The 19,430-nt window shown below is 70.1% G+C and overlaps 3 protein-coding genes across 3 annotated transcripts in view; all 3 read left to right on the top strand.

Annotated features, from left to right (window-relative positions):
• The window catches only part of CHRNB1 (cholinergic receptor nicotinic beta 1 subunit), a 4,823-nt gene extending 988 nt beyond the window's left edge, over window positions 1-3,835 (top strand). Inside the window, exons 2-9 of the mRNA XM_049792547.1 lie at window positions 77-159; window positions 440-549; window positions 1,043-1,151; window positions 1,387-1,531; window positions 1,816-1,998; window positions 2,413-2,636; window positions 2,829-3,086; window positions 3,630-3,835. Of these exons, the coding sequence (XP_049648504.1) occupies window positions 77-159; window positions 440-549; window positions 1,043-1,151; window positions 1,387-1,531; window positions 1,816-1,998; window positions 2,413-2,636; window positions 2,829-3,086; window positions 3,630-3,770 (1,253 nt within the window). The 3' untranslated portion in view covers window positions 3,771-3,835. The remainder of the gene's footprint in view (window positions 1-76; window positions 160-439; window positions 550-1,042; window positions 1,152-1,386; window positions 1,532-1,815; window positions 1,999-2,412; window positions 2,637-2,828; window positions 3,087-3,629) is intronic.
• Window positions 3,836-4,928: 1,093 nt separating this feature from the next.
• Window positions 4,929-10,905, top strand: SENP3 (SUMO specific peptidase 3). The gene is made up of 13 exons (XM_049792546.1): window positions 4,929-5,171; window positions 5,502-5,688; window positions 6,007-6,209; window positions 6,534-7,149; window positions 7,574-7,765; window positions 7,869-7,980; window positions 8,330-8,477; window positions 8,575-8,622; window positions 8,738-8,815; window positions 9,305-9,442; window positions 9,972-10,055; window positions 10,156-10,206; window positions 10,631-10,905. The coding sequence occupies exons 1-13, from the start codon at window positions 4,929-4,931 to the stop codon at window positions 10,739-10,741; spliced, it is 2,211 nt and encodes a 736-aa protein (XP_049648503.1). The 3' UTR covers window positions 10,742-10,905.
• Window positions 10,906-11,418: 513 nt separating this feature from the next.
• EIF4A1 (eukaryotic translation initiation factor 4A1) lies at window positions 11,419-17,541 on the top strand. Its single transcript, XM_049792638.1, has 11 exons — window positions 11,419-11,510; window positions 12,085-12,133; window positions 12,527-12,659; window positions 13,329-13,468; window positions 14,348-14,516; window positions 15,315-15,424; window positions 16,091-16,234; window positions 16,588-16,725; window positions 16,823-16,912; window positions 16,996-17,075; window positions 17,316-17,541. Exons 1-11 carry the CDS (start codon window positions 11,488-11,490, stop codon window positions 17,458-17,460), a joined length of 1,221 nt encoding a protein of 406 aa, XP_049648595.1. The 5' UTR covers window positions 11,419-11,487; the 3' UTR covers window positions 17,461-17,541.
• The last annotated feature ends 1,889 nt before the right edge of the window (window positions 17,542-19,430 follow it).

Genomic DNA, 19,430 nt, shown 5'->3' with positions numbered 1-19,430 from the left:
GGGGTCCTGGGGGGTCCCGGTGGGGCTGGTGGTCCCAGGGGGACATGAGGAGGTACGGGGGGGGGGTGGGTCCCAGTGGGAGGGGTCCCTCCATGTCCCCTCTGCCCCCCCCAGGATGAGAAGCACGAGGAGCTGACCACCAAGGTCTACCTCGACCTGGTATGGGGGGGGGAGTCCCAGGAAGGGGGGGGGTCCGGGGGGACTTAGGGGTCCCAGGGAGGGGCTGGGGGAGGGTATGAAGGGGGCTGGGGGGTTCGTGACGGGGGTCTTGTGGTTCACAAGGGAGTCCCGGGGGGGTCTTGGGGGTCCCGGGGGACTGGGGGGGGTGTCATGGAATCCCCAGGGGGGTTGGGGGTTCTAGGGGTGGGCAGGGGCATTGGGGGGTGCTGGGGAGGACCCGGGGGGATCCCCACTCACCCCCCTTCCCCCCCCTTCCCAGAGCTGGCGGGACCCCCGGCTGCAGTGGGACCCCCGCGCTCACGGGGGGGTGGGGGTGCTGCGGGTGCCGGCCGAGCACCTCTGGCTGCCCGACCTGGGGCTGGAGAACAAGTCAGCGGGGGGGTCCGGGGGTCCCTGGGGGGTCCTGGAGCCCTGGGGGGGGCAGTGGGGAGGGTCCGGGGCGGGGGGGGACTTTGGGGAGATCGGGGACGGGGGTCCCTGAAGGGTCCTGGAGCCTTGGGGGTTGGCTGGGGGGAGTGGGGAGGGTCCTGGTGGGGGGGGGGGCTTTGGGGGGGATCCACTGTTGGGGATGGTGACCCTGGAGGGTCCTGGGGCTTGGGGGAAGGAGGGGTGGGCCTGGAGGGGGGGATCTGGGGAGGGGGAAGGTTTGGGGGGGTCTGGGGAGGATTCGGGGGGGGGGGTGGGAGCTTGGAGGGGGGGCAGCCGGGGGGGGTTGAGGGGTGGATTGGGACAGGAGAAGAAGGTTCTGGGGGGTCGGGGGGGGGGGTTGGGGGTCTCAGGGGGTACTGGGGGGGTTGGGGGGTACAGGGGGGGCTTTGGGGGTGCCGAGGCCTCGTGTCCGTGTCCTCCCCCCCCCCTCCAGCAACGACGGGGAGTTCGGGGTGTCCCTGGGGGTCCGAGCCGTCGTCACCCCCGACGGCTCCGTGCGCTGGCGACCCCCGGCGCTGTACCGCAGCCGCTGCCCCATCCGGGTGAGGGGGCACCGGGGGGTCCTGGGGGGTCCTGGGGGATCTCTACGGGGCTGGGGGGAGGCTACGGGGGTCTTGGGGGGGGTCTGAGGGAGTCTGGGAGGATCTGGGGTCTGCAGGGGGGTTGGGGGGGCTGGGGGGTTTTGGGGGAGCTGGGGGGGCTTGGGGTTTTGGGGGGGGGCTGGGGGGTTTTGGGGTGCCAGTGACACCCCCCGTCGCCCCCCCCCCCCCCCCTCAGGTCTCGCATTTCCCCTTCGACTGGCAAAACTGCTCCCTCGTCTTCCGCTCGGGCTCTTATGGCCCCGAGGAGCTGGGGCTGCGCCTGGCGGGGGGGGACACCCCGGGCGGGGGGGCCCAGGCAGTGCTGCCCGCCGACTTCCAGGGTGAGCACGGGGGGGTCCTTGCACGAGGACGAGGGTGTGCACGGGGGCTTCGCACAAGGGTGGGGGGTTCACACGGGGTCTTCACACGAGGGTGGTGGTATCACACGGGGGCTTCACACGAGGGCGGGGGTCACACGGGGTCTTTGCACGAGGGCTGGGGGTCACACGGGGTCTTCGCACGAGGGTGGTGGTGTCACATGGGGGCTTCACACGAGGGCGGGGGTCACACGGGGCTTTGCACGGGGCGCTCGGCACGAGTCCTCGTGCAAGGTGGTGCCGTGCAGAGAACGGTCAGTGGGAGCTGTGCCACCGCTCCGGCCGCCACCATGCCGGCCCCTCGCACGAGGACGTCACCTTCTACCTGGTGATCCGCCGGAAGCCGCTCTTCTACATCGTGAACGTCCTTGTGCCCTGCGTGCTCATCACGCTGCTGGCCGTCGTCGTCTTCTACCTGCCCCCCGATGCCGGTGCGGCACACGGGGAATCGGTGTTCGCAGGGTGGAGATGGGGCTTGCACGGGGCATTTGCACGGCGGGCTTGCACGAGGGATTTGCACAGGGACACCTGTGATGTTTCCACAACAATTTTGCAGGGGGCTGGGGGGTTGCATGGGGATACCTGGGGTGTTTGCACAGGGGAGGATGCATGAGGGATTTGCACAGGGGGTTGCATGAGGTTAGCTGGGGCGTTTGCACGAGGGTTTCGCATGGGTGTTTTGCACGAGGGGCTTGCATGAGGGTTGCGTTAGGGGCACCCCCGTTGGTGCGGGGCTCGTCCGGGGGGAGATGCTCGCAGCAGGGGACGTACCAGGGCTTCGCATGGGGATACCCGCGGCTCTCGCACGAGGAGGGCTCTCGCACGAGGCTGGGCTGCTGGCGCAGGTGAGAAGATGACGCTGTCGCTGTTCGCGCTGCTGACGCTGACCGTGTTCCTGCTGCTGCTGGCGGACAAGGTGCCGGCCACCTCGCTGGCCGTGCCGCTCATCGGGCGCTACCTGACCGGGACCCTCGTGCTGCTCACGCTCTGCGTCATCCTCAGCGTCGGCGTCCTCAACCTGCACCACCGCTCCCCCGCCACCCACACCATGCCCCCCTGGGCTCGCAGGGTGAGTGGGACCCCCCCCCATCACCCCACACCCAGACCCACGGCTCCCCTCCACGGGTGCCTGGACCCCCTGGGTGCCCCCCAAGACATCTGGGTGTCCCCCCCAGACCCCCCACCCGGACCCCTGGGTCCCCCAGGTGTGTGGGAGGGCACCTGCCCCCCCCTCACCCCCCTGACTCACACCCCCCCCCAGCTCCTCCTGCAGCGCCTGCCCCCCCTCCTGGGGCTGCGGTGCCCCCCGGCCGAGTCCCCCCCGGACCCCCCCCCGCCCCCCGGGGGCACCCCCCCCGCGCCGGGGACGAGTATTTCCTGCGGCGGCCGCTGCCCGGTGCCCCCCCCGCGCCCCCCCCGCTCCTGCCGGGCCCCCCCCCCGCCCCCTGAGCTTCGAGCGGCGGCGGCCGCCATCGGCTTCATCGCCCGGCACCTGCGGGAGCAGCAGCAGCACCAGGAGGTGAGACGCCGTCCCCCCCCTCCCTGACCCCCCCCGTGCTGTGCCAGCCTCATGCCACCCCCCGTGGGCCCCGTGCAACCCCCCCCCCATGCCAACCCAACAGCCCCCGTGCCACCCCCAGGGTCCCCGTGCAAGCCTTGTGTCAACCCAACGGTCCCCATGCGACCCACGTGCAAGCCCCACGCGAGCCCCACGGTCCTCGTGCAAGCCCCATGGTCCTCGTGGTCCCCGTGCAAGCCTCGTGTAACCCTCGAGCCGGCCCCACAGTCCCCGCATGACCCCCACATGAGCCTCGTGCCGGCCCCGCGGTCTCCGTGCAAACCCTGCGGTCCCTGTGCAAGCTTTTGTGCAGCCCTCATGCGAGCCCCACGACCCTCGTGCGAGTGAGACCCTGTGCGAACCCCGATGGCCCCACGCGAGCCCCCGGCCCCCATCGGAGCCCCGGCAGCCCCCTACGACCCCCGTCCTGGCTCCCCCCACCTCAACCCCCCGCAATCCTCGTGCGAGCCCTCCCACAAGCGTTTGCACGGGGGCTGCCCGCAGCTGCAGGAGGAGTGGCACGTTGTGGCGCTGGCTGTGGACAGACTTTTCCTTTGGGCTTTCCTGGCGCTGACGGGCGGCTGCGCCCTCGGCACCGGCCTGGACGCTGCCCTGCACCGGCCCCCCCCGCGCCCCTTTCCCTGAGACCCCCCTGGACACCCGGGGTCATCACCGTTCCCCTGAAACGGAGAGTCCCCGGCGGCCGTGGCCCTCAAAAAGTGTCAATAAAAGGGAAAAGATTCAACAAAACTTGTATTATGTGTCGGGGGGGGGGGGGGGCATCTGGACACCTGGTTCCCCTCTGGGGGGGGACAAGGGGGGGGGCAGGCGCCTGGGTCCCCCATCCTGGTGCACGCTGGGAAGAGCGACCTTTGCCCAGCGGAGGCGAAAGGGGGGGGGACATGGCGTCGGCGTGTGGGGGGGCCATGGACTACCAGATCCGTCCCTGTGCTGCCTCCGACTGCCCCCAGCTCCTGGGGATGATCCAGGTATGGGGGGGGTGGCCAGGGGAGACACCCCCCCCCCCCCAAGAGGGGACACCCAGGAGTTTGGGGGGGACAGGCAGCGTCTGGCTGTCCCAACCCCCCCTCGCCCCCCCCCCCCCCCCAGGCTCTGGCCGAGTTCGAGGAGATGCCGGAGCAAGTGGCCATCGGGGTGCCGGGTGAGCGTGACCTCTGTCCCACCCCCCTGACCTTTGCCACCTCCCTGTGACCCCACTGACCCCTGTGACCCCCAGAGCTCGTGGCCGGCGGCTTCTCAGGGACCCCCCTGTACCGGTGTCTGGTGGCTGAAGGTCCCGGTGAGAGATCGGGGGGACACCCTCCCCCCCACGGGGGACCCCCCCAGACCCCAACACCCCCCCCCCCAGACCCCCCAAATCACCTCTGGGATTCTGAGACCTCCCCAAGACCCCCCAAATCCCTCCCAAATGACTCCTAGAACCCCCAAATCCCCCCTGACCTCCTTGGGACACCAAGCCCCCCCTCAAGACGGCCCCCCCCAAATTCCCCCAGGGCTCCCCCAAGCTCTCCTGGGACCACCAGATACCCCCAGGACCCCTCCCAAATACTCTCTGGGACCCCAATACACGCCCAAGGACCCCCTAAATCCCTCCCAGATCCTTCCTGGGATCCCAAGACCCCCCCAAATCCCGCCACCAAACCCTGATACCACCCAAATCCCCCCTGCCCCCCCCCCAATCCCTCCCAGACCCCTCCTGGGACCCCAAGACCCCCCCCCAAATCCCCTCTGGATCCCTCCAATGCCCTCCCAGGCACCCCATAACCCCCCCGGCCCCCCCTGATGCCCGGTCCAGGGGGGGTCCTGCTGGGGTACGGCCTCTTCTTCGTCACCCACAGCATCCGCTGGGGGCCCAGCCTCTACCTGGAGGACCTGTACGTCGCCCCCCCCCACCGTGGTAGGGACCCCGGCTTCTGGGTCACCCCCCCCCCTCCCCCCGGGGTGGGGACACTCCGATTTATGGGGGTGTGTGTGTGTCCCAAAGGGAAAGGCATCGGGTCCCGGCTGCTGAGTAAAATTGCAGAGGTAAAAATCTCCCCAGGTGTCCGGGAGGACACACACACACCCAAGGGTGAAGAGGGACCCCAGGCATTTTGGGGGGGGGGACACGACACCCAGGGCCCATGAAGGACCCGAGGCAAGGGGGGGGGGACACCCCAGGCATTTGGGGGGGGACCCCAGTGTTTGGGGGACACACTCGGCATTCGGGGGGGGGGCCCAGGAGGGACCCAAGGGGGGGGAACCCAGTATTTGGGGGGGGGACCCCAGCATCCTGGGGGGGACCCAGGGTTGGGGGGGCCCCCAGCATTCCGGGGGAGGTGGGGGGGACACCCAGACGTGCGGACCCCCCCGCAGGCGGGGGTGGAGGCCGGCTGCCGCCGGCTGCGGCTGTCGGTGCTGGACTGGAACGAGACGGCCCGCCACTTCTACGGGGCGCGGGGGGGACAGGAGGAGACCCCCGGGGGGTGGGACGGCGGCGGCCCCCGCTGCTTCGTCTTCCGCGGGGAGGCCCTCACCGCCCTGGCCGGGCCCCCCCCCCGGTGTCGGCCCGGCCCGGCCACAAGGACCCTGACGTCCCTGGGGGGAAGGACGGACAGACGGACAGCCGGCCGTGCGGACCCCCCCCCCCTCCCACGCCATCGAATAAAGCCCGGACCGCACCGGCTGTCACGTGGTTCGCGCCACCTCGGGGGGATGTATCCCATGCTCCCCCGCACAGGGGAAAGCGGGGGGGGGGGATGTATCCCATGCTCCCCCGCGCCGAGGAAAGGGGGGGGGGTATGTATCCCATGATCCCGCGCGATCCCGGGGTGGGAGGGGCCCTGAGCTCCCGTCTCCGCGGCGACCGCGCGGCGGCCAGGCGCGGGGCGGAGCTTTCGGCGGGGGCGGGGTCTCGGCCGGCGCGGGGCGGGACCTCGGCTGGACGGAGGCGCGCCCCCTCGGTGGCTCCGCCCCCTTCTCCTCCCCGCCGCGGCGCCCGGTGATGACGCCATCGGGCGGCGCCGGTGGCTGTGGGGAGGCGGCGGTGGAGGGAGCCCGAGAGAGGCCGCCGCGCTCCCGGGGGTGAGCGGGGACCCGCCCCCCCCCCCCGGGGCCCACCCACCCCCTCCCCGGCACCGGGGGGGGCTCGATGGGGGCTGCGAGGGGGCGGCCGGCACCGGGAGGGGGGCTCGGGGAGGAATAACGGTGGCCCAAGGCGGGGGAATGGGGCCTTGGGGGGGGGGGATACGGGGCTTCGGGGGGCTCGGGGGGGGCAGCGGGGGCACCTGGAGGCGGGAACGGGGCGCCTGGGCGGGTGTAGCGGGGATTTGGGGGGGACGGCGAACGGGGGGTAACGGGGCGCCGGGGCCCCCCCGGCTCCGCCCTGTCGTCCCCCTTCCCCCCCAGGCGCTCGGAGCCATGAAGGAGGCGCTGGCGGCCCGTCAGCTGTGGGGGGGGGGGCCAGGGGGACCGCGGGAGGGCCCCCCCCGCCGCGATCCCCCGTGGGGGGGTCCGGCGCAGCCCCCCTCCCCGTCCCCCGGCGCCGCCCGCCGCCCCCCCCCCCCGCCCTGGGGCCCCGCGGCCGGTTCGGATGAGGAGGAGGAGGAGGAAGAAGAGGAAGGGGGCCCCGGGGGGGGTCGGCGCTGGGCCCCCCCGAAGTGGGGCCCCCCCCGGGGCACCGCCCTGGCCCCTCCCCGCCGGCGGGCTCCCCCCCGGCGCCGGCTGCGGGCGCTGCGGGCCCTGCGGATGCTGCTCTACGCCAAGGGGGGGGCCTGGGCCTTCCCCTGGAAGCGGGGGGCCCGGCGGAGGGGGGGGCCCCGCCGCAGGCCCCCCCCCTCGCTGTCCCCCGATGAGGAGGAGCGGGGGGGCCCCCCGGCCCCGCCTCCCCCTCCTGAGGTGCTGCCCCCTCCCCGCCTCCCGCTGCCCCCCCTTGCTGCCCCCCCCTTCGGGGAGATGGAGCTTGGGGGGGACCCCGGGCTCGGGGGGCTCCTGGGGGCCCCCCCGGGGCTCGGCGGGGACACAGGTGAGAGGGGGGACAGGGAGGGGACCGTGAATGCATGGCCGGCGGGGCGCTTGGGGCAGGGGGAGGGGGGGATCCTGGTCCCCATGTTACCCTGGGGTGGGGGGGAGCTGTATCCCTGGGTGTGAGCTTGCATGGGCAGGGGGGTGGGGGGGGCGGCGGGGCAAATCCTCTTGGGGGGCACATTGGGAGTGGGTCCTGTCACCCTGGGGGAGGTGTCGCATCCAGAGGGCCCTAGATCCCTGGGGGCGGGGTGGCCCGTTGTGTGGCGTTAAGTTCACAGGACCCCCCCCGGACCCTTTTGGAGGGGGAGGGCGGTTGTGGCCTGCCGCGGTTGGGGCATGCAGGGTCCCCACTTTTGGGGGGGTGGGGCTCCATTTTGGGGCTCCCTCTGAACCCCTTTGTGCCACCCCCACCCCTCCCCCAGGACCCCTCCCCAACGGTTTTGGGGCAGGGGCCCCCCCCAGCCCCCCCAGCAGCGCCGAAGCCGCCATCCTCATCAGTAACGTCTGCAGCGTGGCGGGGGGGGCTGAGGGGGGGCCCCGCCCCGACCCCCCCATTCCCCGGGGGGGAGCCCAAGCCAGCCCCTTGCGTGAGGAGCACGTCACCTGCGTCCAGAGTGAGTTGGAGCAGGGTGGGCTGGGGATGGGGAGTGTATTGGGGTAAGGCCATCAGTAGGGACCAGAGTGAACACCCCCCCCCTCCGCCTCCCCCACCGGCAGGCATCCTGGATGAGTTCCTGCAGGCCTACGGCAGTCTCATCCCCGTCAGCGCTGATGAGGTGGTGGAGAAGCTGGAGGACATTTTCCAGCAGGAATTCAGCACCCCCCAAAGGTGGGGAGGGGGGGCCGGGGGGGCATTTGGGGGAGGGGGCGGGGCTGGGCTGGATGTCTGAGTGCCTGGGGGGGATGGGGCTGATGGGTGGAGGCGGGCATGGGGATACCTGGGCGTGTCACCACCCCTTGCAAGTTTGTGCAGGTGGGCTTGGGGGGGTCCTGGGGGGCAGTTGGGGGCACCAAACACCTGGGTTCCCCCCATGTCCCCTGCAGGAGAGGGGCTCAGGGTTGGGGGGGGGGGGAAATTCGGGACCCCGTGGGGGGGGCAGTTCAGTGTTTGGGGGTGGAGTTTGGGGTTCGGGGAGTTTTGGGGTGCTGGGGCCCCCCCTGCTGAGGCTGCCGCGCAGGCGGGGCTCTGTGCAGCAGCTGATGCAGTCGTACCAGCGGCTCCCCGGGAACGCGCTGCTCCGGGGCTTCCGCGTCAGCTACAAGCGGCACGTCCTGACCATGGACGACCTCCAGACACTCTACGGCCCCAACTGGCTCAACGACCAGGTGGGGGGGCGGGGGGTTGGGGAGTGAGCGGGGGGGGGCAGGTGAGGCTAAGCCCCCCCCCCGACCCCCCCCGTTCTGCTCCAACCCCCCCCTCCAGGTGATGAACATGTATGGGGACCTGGTGATGGACGCGGTGCCCGATAAGGTGGGAGGGGTCACAGAGCCCTGCCCCCCCCGCGAGGGGGGGGTCATGCGGCCCCACCCCCTCTGTGGGGTTTTGGGGGGGGTCCTGGACCCACCCCCTCGCCTCCCGCCCCCAGGTTCACTTCTTCAACAGCTTCTTCTATGACAAACTGCGGACACGCGGCTACGAGGGGGTGCAGCGCTGGACCAAGAACGTAAGGGCGGGGCCCCGAGGGGTGGGGCTTAACAGGGCGGGTCGGGAATGGGGGGCGGGGCCTTGGGGTGGGTGAGACCCCAGGGGCATGGCACTGCTGGGCTGGCCAGGGATGGGGAGGGTAAAGGGGGAGGGGCTGTGGCTTCTAGGGGGTGTGGCTTCTGGGGGGACTGGCTTCTGAGAGGGTGGAGCCCAAGGGGGTCACAGGGTTGGGCCAATGATATAAAGGGGGGGGGGGGGCCTGTGGTAGGGGTGGGGCTACAGAATGGCTGGAGACAGCAGGGTGAGTAGATCTTTTGTGGGCGGAGCCTGTGCGGCTGGGGGCGTGGCCCACACCGTGTTCCTTGTGGGAGGGGCAGGGTGCATCGGGAGGAGGCGTGGCCTGGGCTGCTGCGGGCAGGACCAGCCCCCCTACCAGGGCTGTGCAGCTCCTCTCAGGGAGCTGGGGGCGGGGGGCGTGTCCTGCGCTGACCCCGCCCCCCACCCGCAGGTGGACATTTTCGGGAAGGAGCTGCTGCTGATCCCCATCCACCTGGAGGTGCACTGGTCCCTGGTGGCTGTCGACGTCGCCCGCCGCCGCATCACCTACTTTGACTCCCAGCGCACCCTCAACCGCCGCTGCCCCAAGGTGGGCGGGGCCGCGGGGGGGCGGGGCCAAGGGGGCGGGGTGCCAGCCCAGCCCCTGGGAGTGCTGGTGTGCCCTGCACTGGCAGGTGGGGAGGGGTGGGAGGGGCCTGGGACAGAGGGGGCAGGGCCAAGGGAGAAGGTGAGGACCAGGGCATCGAGGGGGTGTGGGGGTGGAGCTTAGCCTGAGGGGCGGAGCCTGGTCTGGGGGCGGAGCTTCCCTCACTTGAGGGTGGAATCGGGCTATGTGCAGAGGTGGGGCATGGTGGTGTGGCCTGAGGTGGGGGTGGAGCTTGGCTCTGCTGGGGGTGGAGCTTCCCTAGGGCTATGGCGTGGTGCCTTTCTTGGGGGTGGAGCCTGTCTGTGTGGAGGCGGGGCCGGTTTCCCCTGTGGGCAAGGTTTGATGGGAGCTCTAAGAACCAGCCGTGGGTAAGAGGTGGGGGTGTGGCCTGGCTCACTCCAGGGGCGTGGCCTCTCGGGGAGGTGTGGCCTGTCCCAGGCCCCGCCCCACACTGACCCCGCCCCCGCGGCAGCACATCTGCCGGTACCTGCAGGCCGAGGCCGACAAGAAGGAGCGCCCCGACTTCCGGGAGGGCTGGCGGGGGGCCTTCAAGATGGTGAGCCCCTGCCCCACCCCTGGGGGGTCCCCTGATGTCTGGGTGTCCCCCCTGATGCCTGGGCCCCTCCTCCTGTCTCATTTTTCTTCCCCCTCCCCAGAACGTCGCCCGCCAGAACAACGACAGCGACTGTGGGGCCTTCGTGCTGCAGGTGAGGGGGGCGAGGGGGGCCAGGGTGTGGGACTTCCTGGGGCGAGTGGGGCCTTTTGGGGGGGTTGGGGGACGCTGAGTGGGTGGGGGGATGACATGGGGGACACAGGGATGTTAGGGAGAAACAGGGGGGCCACAGGAGCTCTGGGGGAGGAATCATGGGGGGATATTGGGGGACACAGGGAGGACATGATCTTGGGGGAGTTCCTGGGGGGGTGTCAAAGACTACAGGGGGTCATAGGGGGGGCAGGATCTCTTGCGGGGGGTGCTAAGGGATATGGGAGGAGGGGCAGGGGGGCACAAGGTCTCATGGGAGCAGTTGGGGCTGGCTGACCATCCCCAGAGCTGTGTGGGGCAGGGAGGGGGCTGGGGCAGACCTACCCCCCCACCTTGTTTGTGACTGCCCCCCATTGCTCCCCCCCCAGTACTGCAAGTTCCTGGCGCTGGGGCGGCCGTTCAGCTTCACGCAGCAGGACATGCCCCAGCTCCGGCGGCTGATGTACAAGGAGCTGTGTCACTGCAAGCTGTCCCTCTGAGGGGGGGGCGCGGGGGGGGCGGGGGGGACCACATACATGGGGGGGGGGGGGCACAACCCCAACATCCACCCCCCGACCCCCCCCTCTCCAGAGTCCCCCCCCAGCCGGGCCGGGGGGGTTTTGTACGGATGGCACTGGGCCGGGAATAAACGGTGACGTTTGGAGGTGGTGTGATGGGGGGAATTTTTTGGGGGGGAGGGCGGGGGGAGATGGTTAGGGGGGTAGTTGGGAGACGGGGGGGGGGCACAGAGCAGACGTGGGGGGGGAGGGGGATGTGGGTTGCGGGGCTGAGGGGGGGGCAGGGATGGGAGGGGGAGGTTTGGGGGACACGGGGGGGACGACTTTAGGGGCCTGGGGAGGGCGTTTGGGGTGGGGGAGGACACAGAGCGAACGTGGGGGTGGGATGCGGAGCCGGGGGGGATTTGGGGGACCCGGGGGGGGGATGGGGGCGCACACAAAGGGCCCCCCCCCAGCCGCGCGCGTCCGCCCACGTGGTGCTGCCGCGCCCCGCCCTTTCCGCCGTCCGGCCCCGCCCCTTTCCCCCCTCCTTCGTTCCCTCCCATTGGGCCCCTCCCCGGCCAATGGCGGCGCGGCCCCGTTGGCGCCGGCGGGAGGAGAGCGGGGGGGGAGGGGGAGGGAGAGGGGGGATTGGGGGCGTGTCCGCCCAATGGGCGCGCGGCGGGGGCGGGGCTGGGCGCCGTCTATAAGGGCGCGCGCGGGCGGGCGGGGCCCCGAGGCCGCCGAGGATGTCAGCGAGTCAGGAGAGCCGGTGCGGGGGGGGGGGGGGAGCGGGCCGGGGGGGGGCACCGGGTACCGGGAGGCGACGGGGACACCGACAGCGGGGGGAGCAGCGGCGGGGGGGGGCCGGGGAAAGCGGGGAGGGCGGGGGTACCTCAGGCGGCTGCCCACACCTCAGCGTGTCCGTGTCCCGTCCCCCCCCCCTCGCGGAGCTCCCCGCACTCCCCCGGTCCCGGTTCCCCCCCCCCCTCCTCTCCACTGGTCCCGGTTTTTCCCTGCCTTCCCCCCATGCCCCCCCCCCCCCCCCGCCACCACGTGGGAGGCACCGCCGCGCGCGCGCGCCCATTGTCCCTCTGGCCGGGCACGCGGCGCTGACGTCACCCGCCGCCCGCCGCCTCCATTGGCTGCGCCGGCTGGGGGGGGGGGGGAGAAGGAGCGAGCGGAGGAGGGGGCAGGGACTTCCGGCGTCACCACGTGGAGGAGCGCGCGGACGGGCCAGGCCCGGGAATGGAAGGCGGGTTCGGCTTCCGGGTGAGGGGCAGTGGCGGGCGGAAGTGGGGTTGGGGGTCAGAGGTCAGGGGTCAACCGAGGTGTTGTCCCGGCAGCCCCCGCGACAGCGGCCCCGAGGGGATGGAGCCGGATGGCGTCATCGAGGTGAGGGGGGGACGGGGCTGGGGCCAAACTGGGAGGGACTGGGCGAGGTTAGAGCTAAACTTGGATGGACTGGAAGGGTTAGAGCCACACTGGGACAGACTGGGAGGGGTTAGAGCGAAGCTGGGCTGGACTGGGAGGGGTTAGTGGTAAAATAGGAGGAACTGGGAGGAGTTGGAGCCAAACTGGGATGGACTGGAGGGGTTAGCATGGGACTGGGAGGGGCTAGAGCCAAACTGAGCTGAAGTGGGCTGTTCAGGGCAGGGGGGTGGGACTGTGGCTGGGCAGGACTGGGAGCAACTGGGAGATCCTGGAGGGCGGGGCCTGTTCTGGGGCACTGGGTGGTCACTGGGGGGCTTACTGGGAGCACTGGGTGACACCCCCCTGCCCCCGCAGAGCAACTGGCACGAGGTGGTCGACAGCTTCGACGAGATGAACCTCTCGGAAGCGCTGCTGCGCGGGATCTATGCCTACGGCTTTGAGAAACCTTCCGCCATCCAGCAGCGCGCCATCCTGCCCTGCATCAAGGGTACGGCTGCCCCACGGCCGCCCCATAACCAGCCCATGCCCCCCCAGAACTGAGCCGCCGTGACCCATAACTAACACGCGGACTCCCAGGCTCTGCCATCCTGCCCTGCATCAAAGGTTCTGCCCCACGCTGCCCCATCTTGCCTCAAGATGGGGCTGTGGGTCTTGGATCTGCCCCAGGGCCCCCATAAGTGCCCCATAACCCTCCATGGTCCTACTGCGCTCCCTGGGACACCTATTCCTGCCCCACAGATCCCTTGTGGTCTTTGGGACCCCTGGAAGTGCCCAATAACTCTGCAGACCCCCAGAAGTGCCCCATAGCTCCCTGGAAGTTGTCCCGCAGCCCCTGGGACCCTTATGACTGCCCCACAGTGCTGGGGACACCCTTAAGCACCCCAGAGTCCCCCCCTAGAGCTCCTGTAGCCTTTGGGACCCCCCCAGAGCTGCCCTAGACATCCTTACAACCCCCCCAACCCACATATCCTCCCCCCAGCTGCCTGTGAGCCTCACAACACACCCCAGCACCCCATTTGCCCCCCGTCCCTGCCCCACAACCCCCCAGCCTCCTGTATTGGCCCATATCCACCCCCGAGTTCCTTGTCCCTGACCTATATGCCCCCCCTTATATCGCGCCACACAGCCCCCCTGACCCCCCCTGCTCCCCCCCCAGGCTACGACGTCATTGCGCAGGCGCAGTCGGGGACGGGGAAGACGGCCACCTTTGCCATCTCCATCCTGCAGCAGATCGAGCTCGATCTCAAAGCCACCCAGGCCCTGGTGCTGGCGCCCACCCGGGAGCTCGCCCAGCAGGTAATCTCCCTGCAGACCAGTACAAACCAATGCAGACCAGTAGAAACCACTGCAGATGAGTATAGGCCAGTCTGGAGCAGCCCCCGCCGCCTGGGCAGGGCGGTGCCGCCCATGGTGCCGGTCCCGAATCCGGTGGGGGCAGAGTGGCCGCTCCCAGTTCATCCCAGTACGACCCAGTGGCCGCTGCTGGTTCATGCCTGGGGCACAGGGGCTGCGGTGGGGAGGGCCTGTGGGGCAGCTATAGGGGGGTCTATAGGAAGGCTGTGGGGTGTATAAGGGCTCTGGGGTAGCTGTGGGGAGCCACGGGGGAGGGGCTGTGGGGTCCTAGGGGAGCACCTGGGTACCTATAGGGCCTATGGGTGTGTCCGTAGGGTGCCCTGGGGGGTCCTTAAAGCATCTATAGGGTCTTTGGGGCATCTAGATTGTGGAGGACTCTGGGGTGTCTGGGGGGGCGGGGTCTCTGAGGGATCTTCGGGGCATGTATAGGGTGTTTGGGTTATCTATGGGGTGCCTATAGGGTGCCCTGGGGTGTCTGCAGGGCCATGGGGGTAGTCCCTGGGGCATCTGTAGGGTCTCGGGGGTGCTTGGGGCAGCTTGCCATTAGCTATAGGGGATCTACAGGGGGCTCTGGGGTGTCTGTGGCAGCTTTGGGGTGTTGAGGGGGTCCCAGGGGGGCTCTGGGTGGGTCTTTGGGGCATCTGTGGGTCTCTGAGGGACCTATAGGGTGATGTCTGGGGAGTCCCTGGTAGTTCCAGGGGTGTTCGTGGGGTGTCCATAGGATCTGGAGGGTGTTTGTGGGCTCTTGGGAGGGTGGTGGAGCAGGGGGGAGGTTTCCCGCTGATGACCTCACGCCCTGCAATGATGTCACGGGCCATCTAGATCCAGAAGGTGGTGATGGCGCTGGGCGATTACATGGGGGCCTCCTGCCACGCCTGCATCGGCGGCACCAATGTTCGTGCCGAGGTGCAGAAGCTGCAGCTCGAAGCGCCGCACATCATCGTCGGCACGCCGGGCCGCGTCTTTGACATGCTCAACCGCCGCTACCTCTGTGAGTTCCTGGGCCCCAAAACCTCCCTGAGCGGCCCCAAATCTCTCTCCAAATGGCCCTTGAGTGTCCCCTCCTTGGCCCCAGATGTCCCCCAGCAGCCCCAAACAGACCCAAACGTCCCTAAACCTCCCCTCAATCATCTCCCCTTGGACCAAAATGTCCCGAAATCTCCCCTCAATCATCTCCACTTGGCCCTAAATGTCCCCAAACATCCCCAAATCTCTCTCCAAACAGCCTCTGCTGCCCTCCTGCCTCCCCATTGTCCCCAAGTGACCCCAGATGTCACCGGAGCTGCCTCGTGTGTCCCTCCAGCGTCACCGCGTGGCCCCGTGGGACCCCAAAATGTCCCCCTCGTGCCCCCCAGGTGTCCCCAAATGCCTCCTTAGTGTCCCCATGGCACCCCAAATGCCCCCCCCCGCTGCCCTGAGTGCCCCACACATCCCCGAGTCCCTCCCACAGGGACCCTCGCGTGTCTTCCCACACCAGACCCACCTTCCCTCTATCATGTCTCATTCCCCCACCACTACAATATAGTGTCCCCGGGGGGTCTCTATGTCCCCAAGGGGGGGTCCTTGTGTCCCTGGGGGGGATCAGTGCCCTCCCCGGCCACCCGCTGATGACCTCGTGCGTGTCACCTGACCCTGCGGGGGGGGGCCCGGCCCCGCGTCCTGCCTGGCCGGTGCCACCAACCCCACGGGGGCTGATCACGGTGCCAGGGCTGAGGGTGGCCCCAGGGCAGGGGGAATCCAAGACCCCCCTTCCAGGAACCACCCTGACACCCCGGCCCCCCCCCCCCAGCCCCCAAGTTCATCAAGATGTTCGTGCTGGACGAGGCTGACGAGATGCTGAGTCGGGGCTTCAAGGACCAAATCTACGACATTTTCCAGAAGCTGAGCGGGAACACGCAGGTGGGGGGGACACAGGGGGCCCGGGGTGGGGGTGGGGGGGTGGCGGGTGCCCCATGGCCCTGCCCCCCCTCATGGGAGGGGGCCATGCTCCCCTTCCTCCCCCCCCAGGCCGGCCCCCTCCCATCTCCCCGGGCTGAGCCACGGGCCGGCTTGGGGGGGCTCTGGTGTGCTGGGGGGTGGATTTGGGGGTCCCACACAGGGTTTCGAGGGTCTTTATGGAACCTCATGAAGGATTTGGGGGGGGGGGTGGTTATGGGGAGGGGGACCTCAGGGGTCTCGGGACAGGCTGGGGATGTTACGGGGGCACCAGAGAGTGTTTATGGGAGGGGTGTGGGGGGGTTCCCAACATCGGGGGAGCGCTGAGCCTCCAGAGACAATGTGGGGGGTCTGTCAGCACCCCCCCCCCCTTATCCTGCCCCACTCCAGTTTGGTGCTGCTGTGACGGTGCCTGTCTGGGGGGTCCTGGGGAGCGTTTTGGGGGTCCCAGGGTGGGGGAAGGTTGAGGGTCCCAGGGGGTGTTGGGGGGGGACCCAGAGACTCATTGGGGATCCCAGTGTTCGTCGTGGGTCCCAGGAGGGTTTGCTGGGGGTCCCAGTGGGTCCTGCGGGGGGGTCCCGGGGGTCTGTGCGCCCCTGCCCCCCCCCCGGTCTGACCCCCGCCCCCCAGGTGGTGCTGCTGTCGGCCACGATGCCCCTGGATGTGCTGGAGGTGACCAAGAAGTTCATGCGGGAGCCGATCCGCATCCTGGTGAAGAAGGAGGAGCTGACGCTGGAGGGGATCCGCCAGTTCTACATCAACGTGGAGCGGGAGGTGAGGGGGGAACGGGATGCCGGGGACACACACACAAACCGGGGCGATGGCGCTCTCAACCCCAGCATGGTCCATGGATTTGTGGGGCGCCCCGTGGCCCCCCCGCAGTGATCCCATGCCAGAGCGATCCCACACCCCCCCGAAACCATGGGCCACCCCCTGGGTGTGGGGCCGGTCCCTGAGCGGGGGGGACACGTGTCTTCTCCCCTGCCCCCCCGCAGAAGGGGGCAGGGGAGGCAGCTGTGGGGCGGTTTGTGGCCGTGTGGGGTGGGTAGCGCAGTTGTGAGGTGCTGTGGGGCAGAGACGTGCTCGTGGAGCGGTGCAGGTCAGTCTGTGGGTCTGCCCCCCCCCAGGAGTGGAAGCTGGACACGCTGTGTGACCTGTACGAGACGCTGACCATCACGCAGGCCGTCATCTTCATCAACACCCGCCGCAAGGTGGACTGGCTGACGGAGAAGATGCATGCCCGTGACTTCACTGTTTCTGCCATGGTGGGGGCACAGGGCGGGGCAGGGTGGGGCCAGACACGTGGGTGTCGTCCCCCTCCTCCCCCAACGCCCCCCCCTGTGCCCCACTCCTCCCCTCCAGCACGGTGACATGGACCAGAAGGAACGAGACGTCATCATGAGGGAATTCCGCTCCGGCTCCAGCCGCGTCCTCATCACCACTGACCTGCTGGTGAGGGGCGGGCGGGGGGAGGGCGCCCCTCCCCCACCCCGGACCCTGACCCTCCCCCACCCCTAACCCCTCCTCCTCTCCAGGCACGCGGGATTGATGTCCAGCAAGTGTCCCTCGTCATCAACTATGACCTGCCCACCAACCGCGAGAACTACATCCACCGGTAAGGGGGGAGGGTCCAAAGGGGACCCAAAAGTTGGGGGGGAGGGGCGGTTGTCTGGGGGGGGGCAATTTGGGAGTTTGGGGGCGACCCACATGTCGGGGGGGGGCCCCTTCAGTATCTTGGAGGAGGGAACGGGGGCACCCCCATCTGAGGGACCCAGGGGTTTGGGGCGGGGGGGGGTACCCCCTGGTGTGGGGGAGGGGAAAGGATGACCAGATCCCTCCCCTTCCCCCCCTCCAGGATCGGGCGGGGTGGGCGGTTTGGGCGCAAGGGCGTGGCCATCAACATGGTGACAGAGGAGGACAAACGGACGCTGCGGGACATTGAGACCTTCTACAACACGGCCATCGAGGAGATGCCGCTCAATGTTGCCGACCTCATCTAATGGGGGGGGGGGGGTGCGAGCCCCTCCCCCACCCACCCCCGGGGGCCCATCCCCCTCCCGTACCCCTTTTCTTTTTCTTGGGGTTGTTTTTTTTTGGTGGGTTTTTGGTTGGTTTTTTTTTTAGTCTTTTGAATAAACGTCACTTTTTGGGGGTGACAAATCCCACCCCCCCCCCCATGGGGGAACCCGGGTGTCCTGTGGGATTGCCCCTCCCCCATCCGCCCCCCCCCCCCACCAGAGGGAACCCAGGCGTCCGGGGCTGCCCCCCTCCCCCCACCCCCTTTTGTAACGTTTATTTATTGGAATAAAAGTGACTTTGGGAAAAAAAAAATCATGGCTTGTGGTGAGGGGAGGAAAGGGAGAGAGAGAGACCCTGGTATGGGGTAGGGGTCCCCCAAGACAACCCTCTCCCAACCCTTCCGTGGGGGGGGGACAGAAGCTGCACCCCTTGACATGCCCTCCATTTTGGGGCAAGATTCAGCATGTCCAGTTTCTTTCCAAACGCACCTTTATTGCCATGGCTGGAAGGACTCACCCCCGTGCCAGGGTGTTCCGTGTCCGTCCCATATGTGTCCCCCCCCACCGTGGGTCCCGACTCCCGGGTCCCTCAGCCCTGCAGCGCAGCGGCCAGCGCCTCGCGGATGCGTCGGGCAGCAGCGGCCGCCGCCCCACCCCGCCCTTCCTCCCCATCCCCATCCCCCTCTTCCCCGTCCCGCAACCCCTCCTCCTCCTCCTCCTCGCCCCCCTCCCCCCCCAGGAGCTCCCCGGGGGGAGGGGCGAGCCACCGCGGGGGGCAGGGGTCCCCCCGGGCCTGGCAGACGTTGTGCAGGAGGCAGCAGGCGGCCAGCAGCGTGGGCAGGAAGGCCAAGTCGGTGTCGTTGCGCTTCTGCAGGCAGCGCCAGCGGCCCCGCAGCCGCCCCAGCGCCCCGGCGGCCGCCGCCCGCGCCGCCGCCGCCCCGGCGTTGAAACGCCGCCGGCCCTGCCGCCGTGAGGCCTCGGCCCCGCCGAAGGGGCGCAGTAGCCAGGGGAGCAGGGGGTCCCCGGGGCGGCCCAGCAGGTAAGCGGGGACGGTCACCCCACCGAGCTGGGCGGGGGGCGCGGGGCAGAGCCCCCCCCGCTGCGCCCGGCGGTAGAGAGCGGAGCCGCGCAGGCCCAGGCCGGGCCGGCTCACCTCGATGTCCCAGAAGCAGCCGCGGGCGTCGACAGCGGCCTGCAGCACGACCGCGTGCCAGCCCCGCCCATCGCTGTAACTGGCGGCATCTTCGGGGGGGGGCGCGGATGGGGACGCGGAGGCGGGCCAGGACGCCGGCCAGCTGCGGCAGGGCGAAGCCGGCGGCGGCGGCGGGGGGAGCGGCATAGGCGGGGGCCAGGATGGCCACCACCGCCTCGCAGACGTCCCGCAGGATCTTGCAGACGGTGGAGCGGGAGACGCCGAACTGCTGCTCCACCGCCCGGTACTCGGTGCAGGCCCCCAGGCGCCAGAGGGTGAGGGCCAGCCGCACCTCGGCCGGCACCGCCCGCCGCATGGTGGTGTCGCGGCGCTGGATGGCCGCCCGCAGCCGCCCGCAGAGGAAGTCGAAGGTGGCGGGACCCAGGCGGAAGTTCTCGGCCCACTCCCCGCGGCTGAAGGCCTTGGCCCGCACCGTCTCCCAGAAGGCCGAGCTCCGCGCCTTGCTCCACAGCCGCCGCTCCCGGCCCGCCGGCACCGAACCCGGGCCCAACCGCGCGCCCAGCCACAGGGCCGCGAAGCGGCGCCGGCCCCGGGCCCGAGCCCGGCGGTGGCGGGCGGCTCGCAGCCGCCGGGCGGCCTCTCGCAGCCGCCGCCCGCGCTGCAGGCGCAGGTAGAAGAGGACGCAGAGGGCCACGGCCCCGCGGGACAGCGAAGCCGCCGCAGCAGCCGCCGCCGCCATCTTGCGGCGCCGCACGACCTCCCGGGGGCGCGCGGCGGCGGCGGCAGTGCGCAGGCGCGG

Source organism: Accipiter gentilis, chromosome 35 (genome assembly GCF_929443795.1).
Source record: "Accipiter gentilis chromosome 35, bAccGen1.1, whole genome shotgun sequence".
Lineage (NCBI taxonomy): Eukaryota > Metazoa > Chordata > Aves > Accipitriformes > Accipitridae > Astur > Astur gentilis.
The sequence above is the reverse complement of the archived record's forward strand: the minus strand, read 5'-3'. Positions and strand labels throughout refer to the sequence as shown.

What these genes read in the sequence shown, in the direction of transcription:
- SENP3 (XM_049792546.1), top strand. Translation starts at nt 4,929, where the DNA reads ATGCCCGGTCCAGGGGGGGTCCTGCTGGGGTACGGCCTCTTCTTCGTC. An exon ending in TGCAGCGCTGGACCAAGAAC is followed by an intron (nt 8,816 to 9,304) that starts GTAAGGGCGGGG and finishes CCCCACCCGCAG; the next exon opens with GTGGACATTTTCGGGAAGGA. An exon ending in GGCGGGGGGCCTTCAAGATG is followed by an intron (nt 10,056 to 10,155) that starts GTGAGCCCCTGC and finishes CCCCCTCCCCAG; the next exon opens with AACGTCGCCCGCCAGAACAA.
- EIF4A1 (XM_049792638.1), top strand. Translation starts at nt 11,488, where the DNA reads ATGTCAGCGAGTCAGGAGAGCCG. An exon ending in TCAGCGAGTCAGGAGAGCCG is followed by an intron (nt 11,511 to 12,084) that starts GTGCGGGGGGGG and finishes TTGTCCCGGCAG; the next exon opens with CCCCCGCGACAGCGGCCCCG. An exon ending in CCCGGGAGCTCGCCCAGCAG is followed by an intron (nt 13,469 to 14,347) that starts GTAATCTCCCTG and finishes CGGGCCATCTAG; the next exon opens with ATCCAGAAGGTGGTGATGGC.